The sequence below is a fragment of the Bos indicus x Bos taurus genome, chromosome 4 (assembly GCF_003369695.1).
Source record: "Bos indicus x Bos taurus breed Angus x Brahman F1 hybrid chromosome 4, Bos_hybrid_MaternalHap_v2.0, whole genome shotgun sequence".
NCBI classification, from domain to species: Eukaryota; Metazoa; Chordata; class Mammalia; order Artiodactyla; family Bovidae; genus Bos; species Bos indicus x Bos taurus.
The window spans coordinates 71,463,295-71,477,215 of record NC_040079.1 but is presented as its reverse complement, the minus strand read 5'-3'; the positions used below and the strand labels follow the sequence as shown (position 1 = coordinate 71,477,215).

The window sequence follows — 13,921 nt, the reverse complement described above, 5'->3', positions numbered from 1 at the left end:
GTTGTCATACCTTTTAGCCCCCAAAATAACATTTGGGAATAATTCCACAACATAATCTGAAATGTAGACAAATATTTGTGCATTAAGATATTTACTGCAAGGCTGTTTCAATAGAAGTCAGTTTTGTGTCTAGCGTTAGGGGAGTAGTAAATTGGAGCTTATGATAATTAGCAGTCTTTAAAAAATATTTATAAAATGTTTCCAATGGCATGCAGAATTCTTACAGTGTTAAATGAAAAAGCAAGTTTTAAAATGTTGAATGCAGTATGAACTCAGCTCAGAATAAAGACTGGAAAGGAATATGCAAAATATTAATAGTATTTATTCCTGGAAGATTGAATTATGGATGATTTATGCAAGTTACTCATAATTGCATGATTAAATTGACCATTTCAAAGCAGACTTAGATTTTATGTGTGCCTGTTCTTTCCAGTAATTTTTGCTCTTAACCATTTCTCTAGCTTGGAAATGAAGGTGAAAGAGGTTAGCTATGTTTCTCTGAGTAAAAGAAAGAAAAGAAGTTATCAGTACCTAAAAGGGCAGGTTTATATTTTAGTGAATTCCGTATAAATTGCAATAGCACTGGCTTTGCGGGGTAGACTACTTGCCCTGGATGAGGTAGATTCATGCTTTTTTACACCACAGCATTCTTTTTGTTCATTAATTTTTAAAGATATATTTATTGTAGCATGTTTCTTGGTGAAAGAATCTTTAAAATTTCCATGTTTATCTTTGCAGTATGTGCAGAAGCTTATAATCCTGATGAAGAAGAAGATGATGCTGAATCCAGGGTATGTAACTTACTGAATACATTAATTTTACATTATACTCTTGTCTTGGATAAGGAAAATAGTAATAGAAAAGATGTTAACAGGTTTATAGATTAACAGAAAGCATAATGGAATTATTTTGACTGTTTCTTTTCGTAGTCTTCTCTCTGATAGCTTACTGCTTCATGTTCTGTGTAGTTACTTTGATCCAAAGTATCTCTCTCTTTGGATAAAAGGAAAGATGGACATAATAACTCACTGAAGTTGTGCTTTTATTTCTCTTGCAAAAATATAGCCTGTGATGAAAAATGTTTTTAGCTATCTTTCCCAAAGTGATAATATTATTTTTCTTAGACAAGTAAGTATTTCTAGCAAAGAAAAATACTGGGAAAAGACTTTTGCTCCTACTAATTTATCATAACAGATGCTTACTCTGAAACAACAACAGACACAATAAAATTACATCTAAAGTGTCAGTATAGAAGTTATTATTTTTTAAAATCTGTGTATCTGATTGTTTGCTCAGAAACTGATTTGGAGGGCCTAATGTTTTTGTAAGAATTTGTCTGGTTTGAAACACTTTTTAAGCTGTGTCCTTTTGCTCCATGCTCCTATTACTTATTTAGTAGAAAGTAAACTAAATAGGAGATTACTGAGCCTGGAAATGGAAAGTAATCATTTGTTTATTTATTTTTGAGTACATTGCAAAAGTTTCTTTTTTTTTCATTTGGTAAAAAATGAAAAGAAAATCTATTTCTGTAGCTCTGAAAAATACTTCAATAAGATTGAGTTTTATAGAAAAGCAGAATACTGGGTCCCTAAGTCATTACATCATTAAGCTCCCTGAAATGTAAATAAAATCCAGTGGTAGAAAGATCAGGAACCTTAAATGACACAGAAGATTTTGAAGGAAATCCCATTTCACAATTGTCCATGATGGGGACAGTACCAGACTTGCAGTATTCACTTCTGAGAACCAAAACTTACATATTTTTATAAAGTCCATAAATTCCAGTCTGAAAATTATGTTGCCTTAGGGTCAAGGTATCATCACTAATGTTTAATGTGCTATAACCACTATAATGTGGTCCAAACAACCCTCCCCTATCCTACACTTTATTTATGTATTTCAACGGAATAATAATAGGTTACTTTGAAGACAGCGTTTTGTGTGTGTGTGTGTCTGTGTATATGTGCTCAGTCATGTCCGACTCTTTGCAACCCCATGGACTGTAGCCCTCCAGACTCCTCTTTCCATGCAATTTTCCAGGCAAGAGTGCTGAAGTGGGTTGCCGTTTCCTACTCCAATCATTCTTTGTATTTGTGTATAAATGTATGTGATAAAGCTTAGTAATTGAGACGTTTGATGAGCTGGTTTGACTTAGTAAAAATTTAAATTAAAAAGAACATTTAAAAATATAGTTTGAAAGCAATATATGGTATCTCATAGACCTGACAGCTGTTAGCTACCCATTTGGTCCATGCCATAGGTAAAGTGGTTTGACTAGATCACTCCAACTAATTGCTGGCAGTCTTGTTGGGAGGGCTATACCAGATAAGAATCATTTGGCTGGGGGAAAGAAACCCCTAATCACATTGAGATTAAAAAACAAAAACATTGGGGAATTATTGGACATGTGCTTGGAGATCTTACAGAATTCCTGAAAGAGTTAAAGAAAACACCAGGCTGTGGCTAGCAGGCAGGAGTCAGCCCCCTCTGGGGTCCTTTCACAGCACTGGTGTAGCACTTAGAGTGTCAACACTGAAAGGGACTCAGCTGCCACTAACTCTTATGTCTCTCTCAGTTCACAATCCTAGTTTCCTTGTGGAGAGTTTTCACAGACCTGACCTTGGGGTTGGGGACCAGGCCAAGGAGTATAGACTTAACTGTGGGGCCTCACTTAAAATGAGGGTATCCTGCAATCCCACTCCTGGGCATATATCCAGAGAAAACTTTCATTCAAAAAGATGCATGTACCCTGGTGCTCATAGCAGCACCATTTGTATAATAGCCGGAACTTGGAAACAACCTAAATGTCCATCAACAGGTGAATGGATAAAGATGTGGCAAATATATACAATGGATGCTGCTGCTGCTGCTGCTAAGTCGCTTCAGTCGTGTCCAACTCTGTGCGACCTCATAGATGGCAGCCCACCAGGCTCCCCCGTCCCTGGGATTCTCCAGGCAAGAATGCTGAAGTGGGTTGCCATTTCCTTCTCCAGTGCATGAAAGTGAAAAGTGAAAGTGAAGTCTCTCAGTCGTGTCCGACTCTTAGCAACCCCATGGACTGCAGCCTACCAGGCTCCTCTGTCCATGGGATTTTCCAGGCAAGAACACTGGAGTTGGTTGATATTTCCTTTTCCAATGCATGAAAGTGAAAAGTGAAAGTGAAGTCACTCAGTCCTGTCTGACTCTTAGGGACCCCATGGACTGCAGCCTACCAGGCTCCTCTGTCCATGGGATTTTCCAGGCAAGAGTACTGGAGTGGGGTGCCATTGCCTTCTCCACAATGGATACTACTCAGCCACAAAAAAGAATGAAGCAGTGCCATCTGTAGCAACATAGATAAACCTAGAAATTGCTATACTGAGTAAGACAAAGACAGATATCATATGACATCACTTGTATGTGAAATCTTAAAAAATTGTATAAATCAACTTATTTACAAAACAGAAATAGATTTGTAGACATAGAAAACAAATTTATGGTTACTGTAGTAGATAGCAGGAGTTGGAGGAGAGAGAAATTAGGTGTTTGGGATTAACATATACACACTACTATATATATATATTTATAAAATAGGTAAAGAACAATGACCAACATAGCACAGTGAGCTATATTCAGTATTTATAATAACCTATAATGGAAAAGAATCTCAAAAACATATATATACATATATATAAAACAATTGTTTTATATCTGAAACCAACACAACTTTGTAGATTAACTATAATTTTTTGAAAGGTACATAAATAGATAGATAAGGCCAGTTCCTGGTGAAGGAGGCATCTTTGTGGGTTGGACATTCAACCCAAGTTGTGCCTGTGACACCCTTCGATGTTACTTTAGTAGATTTTTGGTAATTAATTAATTATTAATCATAATAAAGTGTCAGGGTTTTCATTAAGTTGACTCTTCTCTAAACATGTTGCTAAAAACTACAATTTTTTTGTCTAGCTGGGAGGGATTGGGGGCAAGAGGAGAAGGGGACAGCAGAGGATGAGATGGCTGGATCGCATCACTGACTCGATGGACATGAGTCTGAGTGAACTCCGGGAGTTGGTGATGGACAGGGAGGCCTGCCGTGCTGCGATTCATGGGGTCGCAAAGAGTCGGACACAACTGAGTGACTAATCTGATCTGATCTGAATAGATACTATAAGGCAGTTTGTACCATAGCCTTTAGAAATGATTATTACAGATTTCAAAATTAATTGGCTTTAGAAAATGTCCATAAGGAAAACATACAGTGCATTTTGATAAATTAACTTTTCATTTGGACATTTTGTCTTATTTCAAAGAGTCTGTTTTTTTATTGGGCTTCCCTGGTGGGTCAATGGTAAAAAAAAAAAATCTGCCTGCCAAGCAGGAGACACAAGTTTGATTCCTGTGTCTGAGAGATCCCCTGAAGAAGGAAATGGCAACCCACTTCAGTATTCTTACCTAGAGAATCCCATGGACGGAGGAGCCTGGCAGGCTACAGTCTGTAAGGTCATGAAGAGTCAGATACAATTTAGTGACTAAGCAACAACAACAATCTGTAATCTCAGAGCTGTAAATAGATATTTAATTTTTTATAAAATAATACATATTCAAAGAAAATTTAAGTACTTAAGATTGACTTTGGAAAATAACAAATTAGATTTTACTTGGAATACCTTTAATAAATGAAAATGTAAGGGTTATGTACATCTAGCATGTAGAAACGGGCAGAAAAGAGCTAGTAAATTTAAGAGTGGAGTGTTTCTTCATTTTGTACTCCATCAAAGGTTTTGGGACTGCTTTCTGCATATCTGGGCGAATGCTAAGTATACAGTGGTGAACATGATGGACAAGTCCTTGCCGTCTTGGAGCTCAGAGTCTAATAACAGAAGCTAACAGAAAGCTAGCAAATTAGCAGTCACAAAATATGAACTGTTGAAAGGACAGTGTGATAGGGTGTAGGAATTAAAACCAAACCCCCATATCAACTAGATCCCTAATGAAACAGAATAGTGGGGGAAGGGCTCCTTGAAGTGAGACCAGAGGATGAATGTGGAGAGAATCTTGCCAAAAGTCTGGGAGTGCATTTGGGGTTGACCCATGCCCGTCAGAGTGGGAAGAGTTGGAGGCTCTGAGTGGGGGCTGGTGTGGCTGGAGCTGAGTGGCTGAGGGGAAGGCGGAGGAGGAGGTGGGAATGTGATGGCCTCTACCGAGGGTTTACTGTGGAGAATGGGGTGTTCTGATTTAAACTTTTAAAAGATTACTTTCAGCTCTGTGTGGAGAACATAGTGGACAGATATGAAAACATCTTGTACAGACTTCCCTTGCTTAACAAAATAGATACCCAGTGTTTTCTTTAAAGAAAATGTGTCAGTCAGTCTTACTGTTTCTTCTATTTTTTTTAAATTGAAAGGCAACAGAGGTTTATAGCAGTAGTTGACAGACTTTCCCTGTAAAGTTTTTTTCCCTGGGAATTCTATTTTCAAATAATCAATACTTCATGCTTTGGGGGCCATTTGGTTTCTGTCACAACTCTTCAGCTCTGCTGTTACAGCTTAAAAGCAGCCATAGACAATACATAAATAAACACGTGTGGCTGTGACCCATGAAACTTTACTTGTGGACGTTTGAATTTCTTATACTTTTCATATGTTGGGAAACATTCTTTTGGTTATCCTCCCACAGTCAGTAAAAAAATCATTTTCAGTGTAGGGATCCTACAGAAAGAAATTTGGCCTTCAGGCAATGGTGTGCTGACCTTGGCTTATAGTAAGAACTCTGTGGCTAGCCTGCCTAGGGTGAATCCCAGTGCTACAACTTCTCAACTGTGTCACATTGAAGAAGTTGCCTGGGCAAGTTGATTTTCTTACGTTTTTCCTTTTAAGAGGTCATGCAGTGTTTGTCTTTCTCTGTCTGACTTATTTCACTGAGCAGTCACCTGCTTCGTGGGGCCTGTTACTAGGATGCGTGTGCGTGTGTGCTCAGTTGAATCCAGCGGAATGTGACCCTATGGACTGTAGCCTGCCAGGCTCCTCTGTCCATGGAATTTTCCAGGCAAGAATACTGGAGTGGGTTGCCATTTCCTACTCCAGGGAATCTTCCCGACCCAGGTATTAAACCCATGTCTCTTGGGTCTCCTGCGTTGGCAGGCAGATTCTTTACCACTGTGCCATCTACACTCCCTATTACTAGACTAAAACTGATATTTGTGAAGCCCTTAAAACAGTGCCTGGCACATGGTAAATGCCACATCAATATTTGTTTGAACAAAAAGATTTTTATCTTGAAATCAGAAATAAATAATAAAAAACAAAATTGCCCCTAGTAGAAATCACGCTTGGGCACACTGCAGAAGACCTTAATTGTCCAGATGCAGATCTCAGATGTCGGATCCCACCAAATCCAGCTGAAGGAAATTAGTCTGTAAGAGGAGGAGAGCACCTGAACAGTTGGTACAGGGCAGGGAGGGCAGAGCTTCAAAGATTCACCTGATTTCTGAGTGTTTGCATTTCAGGATGCAGAGCAGGAATTTTAATGGCAGAGGTTGAGGGTGAGGGGCGACTATGGTAGATAAAAGACCCTGACGAGTGATGGCAGGCAGAAGGAAGAGAGGGGAATAAAGAAAGCAGGGAGGAGAGAGGTACGCAGTAGCAGTGGTAGCAGGATGGAGAAACAAAATTTGGAACTGTGCATTCATAACGGGAAGTAGCAGGAGAGTGAGAGAGAAGACGACGACGGGTTTTTCTGTGAGGTGTTCATACAAAGTGAATGGGTTGGGGGAGAAAGACTTAAATTGATGACAGAAGTAAATCAGGTGCAATATGGTGTTGAAAATGATTAAAGAAGACAGTTTAGGTGATATAAATTTTATTTAATCCTGCATGAAGCAGGCAGTCTCCATCCCCAAGGGTCCAGAGAACTGCAAAATGGGGTGGAGGGCAGGAAGCTTTTAGAGGATAAAGAATAAGGAACAAGGAAGAGAAAAACAGAAAGTGAACGAGGAACAAGGAAGTGAGCAGAGAGCCCAGATTTGGCTCGGCCTTTGGGGATCGGCTGACTGGATACACTGTACTGCTGGCGAAGTGGAGCATTTCTAGACGTGGGAGTGATCTCGGCTCTGCTTTGCTGATGTGGCACCCTGGGCAGGGGTGGCTCCACTTTGGGCTCAGAAAATTATTTTCAACATCTGTGACATGGTATCCCCAACCTTTTCTTTCTGAGGAGAGAGTTTCTCAGTAGGCAAACACTTATGATCACCTCAGTTTGAAGTTCCAGATGGTTTTTGTGAAGTGAGAAATAACGTTTTGTTTTATTTTGTTTGATTGTGTTAAAATCATCCTTATTTGACGTAGGCAGATATGAATTTTGGTTGGCATGATTGAGTTCATATCCAAATTTTTAAAGTTTCTTAAATAGCAGTGAGTTCTTAGGCAGCAGGATCTGCTTTTTCTAGGTCCACATGCCATAACAGAATCTAGTTTGATGTGAATATTGGTTAGCTAGGAAACACTAGTTTGCATATCCCTTACCCTTTTAAAGAAAACTCTGCAACAGCTTCCTTCTCTCACTGGCTAATAGTATGTGAACAGTACACATATAAATAGTACACATATGCTGTACATTTCCTCAGTTCTTCTTGGGGCTCTGGCTTTTAGCCGTCAGAGATGGGTTTGAAATGCTGGTTTTAATCTCCCATTGTGAGTTTTGATGTAGTCATGGACACAAAGCTCAGCACCGGCCGGCCCTGGTGGTTCTGATGGTGGGGCCCCTACCCATCATCATGTCCTCCGGTCACTGTGTGTGTGACGTTAGAGTAGGAAAAGGTGATGTGTGGGTCTCCACTTGGTGTCTTCTGCTTTTAGGATCATCTCTTGCCTCGTTACCCCATTTTATAGTTATACGGTACCCATGTTCACAAAAGAACGGGCCTTTGGGTCCAAGTCAGTTGAGCCTTCTGGTGGTCAGAAGGGACTCCAAAGAACTGGCCAGCTCCCTTACTGAGGGCATACTTTTGGCCTTCACCCTCCAGGTTGAAAGTGAGCACCTCGGGCAGTGGTCTTCTTTGAGCTCATTCTCAAATCAGCGCACCAGGAGTGTTAGATTCATTTTCCCTCAAATCCCTAGTCTCCTGATGTGACAGTACATGATTGCTTGGTCCCTGTGGAAAATCACTCCCTGTGGGCCTGGTTACATGTGTTATGCATAAAATGTATTTAATATCTAATATACAGGTAAGAATTTACTCACATCTAGAGATTTTATCAAGTTTTGAAGAAAGGGGCTACATTCTGAAAGAGTATTAAGTTTAGTGGTAAAAAGTATGAAACAGTATTAAAGAATATTAAGAGTATTAGACAGCATAAGGGCTTCCCAGATGGTGCTCGTGGCAAAGAATCTGCCTACCAATGTGGGAGACATGAGATAAGGGTTTGATCCCTGGGTTGGGAAGATCCCCTGGAGGAGGGCATGGCAATCCACTTCAGTATTCTTGCCTGGAGAATCCTGTGAACAGAGGAGCCCGGCAGACTATTAGTGAAAAAATTTCCTGGTAGTATTAAATAGTAGAATAGGGACTAAAAGATTTTGATGGGCTTCCAGGTGAGGTCGCAAAATGTCAGATACACCTGAGGGGACTTAGCACGCAAACAGAAGAAAGACAGTGTAGATTTTCAACATAACTGTTACAACACTTAGTCCTTTTTTATGTTCCCGCTGGACCTTCAGAGTCTTTAGTGATTAGCCAGTCCAGACCTTTACAGAATGAACTTGCTAACCTGGGGGAAACACTTCTTTGAAAAACATTCAGGTGCTGTATTGATTAATGCCCACCACCTCCCTGAGACAAATTGTATTACTTTCCCCTATTAGCAGGCTGGTAGTTAGTGTCTAGTCACCTAAAGTGAACCTCAGCCATAACCATTCTTCCTTCTAATGTCCTGCTAGGAAATTTTATCCATTATAAGTAAGGGGAATAGTCTAATTGTGGATTTGGTGTTCTTGTAGATTATACATCCCAAAACTGACGATCAAAGAAATCGATTGCAAGAGGCTTGCAAAGACATCCTGCTATTTAAGAACCTGGATCCGGTAAGATAAATCTCAATAATAGAGATGATTTTTTTCAGTGTCCATATGAAGAACTGTGCAGGGTCTTGGAGTTCACCCTCTTTACAAGCTGACATCACCCAGGGCAATGTAAAGGTCCCACCACAGATGCCTGCATGTGCATTGGGTTGTGTTCTGGTTGCTGAGGGGTGACTGCTGTCAGAGCAAGTATGAGTGCCTGCTGTGTGTTGGGGGAAGGCATTAGGTCATTCATCAAAAGTTACTGCACACACAGCCCTGAGATGTGGCCCTGATGAAGAGAGGCTAAGACTGTATTCTTCATCCACTCAGTAGGGGTAGCAGGGCCCATGGGGAAGTGCCTCTCTCACCAGCCAGTATTATATTTTAATGTATGACTTTTATATTATTCATATTGTAAAAGTAAACTTCTACTTGACTTTAAAGGTAGAAGGATTTTTTTTTTTCTTCATAAAAGTTTTGAAATCTCTCATCTTTGGTTTGGGATGTATTTCTAGAATCCCCTCTCTCAGAACGAGTAATCATGCTGTTCAGACTTTGCCCTGTACCCTGACCTCAATGCCCTGCTTCCTTCATTGCAGATTATGCTTATTCATTGCTATATGGTCATTTGGGAAAGAACCCTTGCTGCCATATTCTCATGTGAAACCTGAGTCAACTTGCATAACTTATTTCAGTTCTTTTTTTGGTCAGACTGAACATCTTAATAATTTTCAGATTGATGCCTGAGAGAAGAAAACATTAAGTCAAAACCCACTCTTACAAGATGAAGTCTCTTTTAGAAGGCCATTTTTATAAAGAATACTTTATAATACATTTCATGCTGCATTTTACCAAGTCTTCTATGCTGGGTCATATTATACCCTGAAATTACTTTTTAAAGCTCCTCGTCTGATACCAGTTATGTTTATGTTATATCCTCCAGGATCACAGATTACATTTTGTAACTTTGGAGATGTTATTTTAGGACCACACAGTACAAGTTTTGTCCACTTTGATCCAGGTCCTCCAGGATTATCACCTAAACTAAAGCTATAAAGAATGGAGTTGCTGGTAACTAATAATGGAAGAAGAAGAAATGGAATTAAGATAGAAAGTATAGGAGTTTAGTTTATGAGTGGAAAAATTTCCTGGTAGTATTAAATAGTAGAATAAGGGACTAAATGATTTTGATGGGCTTCCAGATAATCTTAGATTTCTTTTATCTAGAATGATAACGATTCTATGAAACGAAGGACATGGAAACTATGATCTCTAGTGATCTTTCACCAAAATGAATTCAAATAATTGTTAGTGAAAAGATACAACATTGTCTGTGTGTGTGTGTCTAAGATGGTAATTTTGGTATTGGAATTAATTTAGTATTTAATTCTTTTGCTACAGATAGACACAGAAGACAGCTATGAAATTAACCCTTAGTTTTATCCTTAGGGGTAGGCTTCAGCAAGGAGATTCTATTTTCAGGCCAGAAGTTTCCATGGGAAAATTGCAGGGTCACCAAAAACAGTTTCTCAAGCTTTAATCTGTCTATACATCATCAGAGGATCTCGTTTAAAATGCAGATTCTGATGAGTAGATCAGTGGTGGGGCCTGAGTCTATATTTCTTACAGGCTCCCAGGTGATAGCAGTGCTCTCCTCTCACAGCCGCACTTTGAGTAGGAAGGACTAGAACCCAATGTGAAGACACTCTAGGGCAGTATTTTGGTACTACCATATGTTATTTTGTTTGTTTACTTTCCTGTTCATTTCAACCAGTATTTTAATGCTTCAGCAGTGATAACAGGCATCAGTGAAATAGCTGCCAGTTATAGTTTCCTCGGATGCTGCCTGTTCTGTTCCATCTTCTAAAGTAAATTGATTTTTCTTACCATTGCAACTTTAATTCTTTCAAAGCATTGTGAAAAGTTTGATTACATTTTAAAAATAATAATAATAAAACTTTTCCTGTGTATTCTGGCAGGGAGCATCTTTACTTAAATACAGTGGTTATTTTTATAAACAGGATTTTTTTTAGACTTTTTAAAGATTTTACTGCTCTGTTTAAGGTCTTATATATATATATATAAAGGTCACAGTTTGTAAGGACAAAAAGGAAAAAGTCAGTTCATGAAATTACCAAGTTCATAAATTACCACTGTTGAATATTTTATTGGGAAAAAGTAAACATATTTATATAGTTGTTTCCAAAAGATCTTTTTTTGAATTTGATCTCATACCGTCTTGATTTATTTCTCTACTATCTTAAATCCTTCTAAGAACAATACAGAATATAAATAAGTAAAAATTAATTTTTCTCAGAAAATAACCACTTGAAATAAGAAATGTATCCCCAAACATAGCAGGTTGAAGATTTTAAGTTCATATTTTAAGCAAATTTCTAGTTTTTTATCATATATATATTTTTGCCATAACCCAAATGCATTTAAAGTGAATTACATATTCCATTTATATAATCTGCATATCATATAGCAGCTCCTTTCAGGTCAATTCCTTGACCACCCACTGTGTTCCAGGGCCTGTATAAAGCGTAGGATGCCACAAAAATACTTAGACATAGTTCTTGTGCTCTTGGAACTTACACTTGGTGAGGGATTCAAATACACATAAAAATCCATTTGGTAAAATGTGATAAATGCTGTAATATGGTCAGGGCTAGGGAAGGATGAGGGCTTCTCAGCCCCACCTGAGGATCCAGGAAGCCAGAGAGACACTTGAACTGAGCCTCAGAAAATGAGTCAGAAATCACCAGTTGAAAGAAAACAATGGAGAGTGTCAACACTGGAGTCTTAAGTGGAAGACGTCCATTGGCGGGGGCTGAGATGTACGTGCTGTGTCGGGAAGGGCCCGTGCGGCATGCCACACGGGAGCAGTGGACACACGCTCTGTGTGGGCAGTAGCATTGTAAGCAGAGACAGTAACAATCGGGGGTGTCTGAGGTCACAGTGGTGACAGTGTAGGGGTGGAATTAAAGGTGAGAGGGACAGGCAGGAGCTCAGTGAGGAAACAGCGATCCATGCCTTGTTAAGGGGATATGAAACAGACTCAACTGAGGAAGGGGAGAAAGTAATGGTTTCATAAAGTACTCAGGACCAGCAGAAGTTGGTCCTTGGTGATCAAATGAATTGAGGCCTAACAGAAAGAGTCTTGGATGAGCCCCAGGGTCTGGTGCCTTTCCCTGAAAAGGGAAGACTTGGAAGGAGGAAGGGGAAGCCATGATTACGAATTGGCAAGAAGCACAGTTGTGGCTTTGTATCCACTATCTCATTTGACTTTCTTAAAGGCGTTGTTTAGCTTGAAAATCTAGCACCTCCTAGACCTCAGAACATTTTTTCTTGGAGTTCTGTGTATTCATACATTGAGCCCAGCATTTATAATTATTAATCTCTTTGAAGATATTCTTTTCATGAATATTTTAATGCTCAACTCAGTAGGCCATGTTTCTTCTGAAATTCTTCTAATTTGAGGCAAACTGAAATAATTGTCCTATGCTATATGATAGGCTCTTTCATTAATGGAGAGTAAATTGTTATTTTTTAAGGGAGTCAGAGCCCTTTTACAGAGCTCAGTCTCGAATTTGCATTCTGTAGGCGAATAAGATGTGGTTTTCATACAGGAGCTGTCAGTCCCTGAGATAAGCCTCTGCATATTAAATATTTCCTACATTCTTTGCACTCTGTGCATAATTATGGGGAAATTACATTTTGATTGTCTAGAACAGACACCTGTCACATAGAAAAGTTTTAAAAGAAATAATTGTTCTGTATTTTAGCAGGGATTACTTTTTCATAAATCCATGTATGAATTCTTAAGCTTTATAATATTTTAAAATGCAGTTAATTCCAAGATAATGAAAAGTTATTATATGGCACTATATTTCATCCTTTTTTAAATTTAACATCCAAGACTAGAGCTAATCAATGAAGCTGATATTCCCCCTCCACCTGTTCTAAACAAGTTGAAATATAACAGTAAGCGAAAATAAAATATTTGTAAAGCATTTAATCAAACTTTGTAATTTTGATAGGTGACCATATGTTGCCTGGATTGATGAACTCATTTGGTCCCCGTGGGACTAATTAGCATCACATCAAGAAAGCACTATTTTACAGACCCATTGGCTTCATCTCCAGCCCTGGCTCTTCTTTCACAAGTAGGTGCCAGAGCTCACACAGGGACCTAGGAAGGGGATGAAAGCCACTGCCTGCAAACTGATCACCATCTTTCTTCCAAAAGTTTTCCTTAACTCACATAAAGATACAATATTACATTATGGGTTCAAATGGAGAGTTTGACAATTTAATTAATTAGATTTAAATCAGTATGCATATATGGGCTTCCCTGGTGGCTCATTGGTAAAGAATCTGCCTGACGGTGCAGGAGACTCAGGAGACGGGGTTCAATCCTTTGGTTGGGAAGATCCCCTGGAGAAGGAAATGGGAACCCACTCCAGTATTCTTGCCTGGAAATCCCATGAACGGAGGAGCGTGGCAGGTTACAGTCCATTGGGTTGCAAAGAATAGGACATGACTTAGTGACTAAACAACAACAACAACATACGCATATATAATTTACAAAAATTCAAAAGGAACAAAAAGTAGTCAGTGAAAGAGAGTCTCCCTTCTATCCCTGTTTCCCAGCAATCCAGTTTCTCAGGAGTCAAGTTCTTTTAGCACTAACATGCATATTTTTCCAGGGTTATGCTATGTATATACAGGTAATTCTTTTAAAAATTTTAGTGGCAACAAACTCTACACAGTGTTCTGCCTGGTTCTTTTTTTTTTTTTTTTCCCCACTAAACAGTATATTTGTATTTACAGAGATTACATATTCTTTAAAAAAATTATTTATAAAAGTTTAAAACAG

At 38.9% G+C, this 13,921-nt stretch overlaps 1 protein-coding gene across 1 annotated transcript in view; it reads left to right on the top strand.

The window, feature by feature from the left end:
- Nucleotides 1-13,921, top strand: part of PRKAR2B (protein kinase cAMP-dependent type II regulatory subunit beta) — a 102,586-nt gene that overhangs the window by 63,258 nt on the left and 25,407 nt on the right. The window contains exons 3-4 of the mRNA XM_027539671.1: nt 739-791; nt 8,977-9,060. Coding sequence (XP_027395472.1) covers nt 739-791; nt 8,977-9,060 — 137 coding nt within the window. The remainder of the gene's footprint in view (nt 1-738; nt 792-8,976; nt 9,061-13,921) is intronic.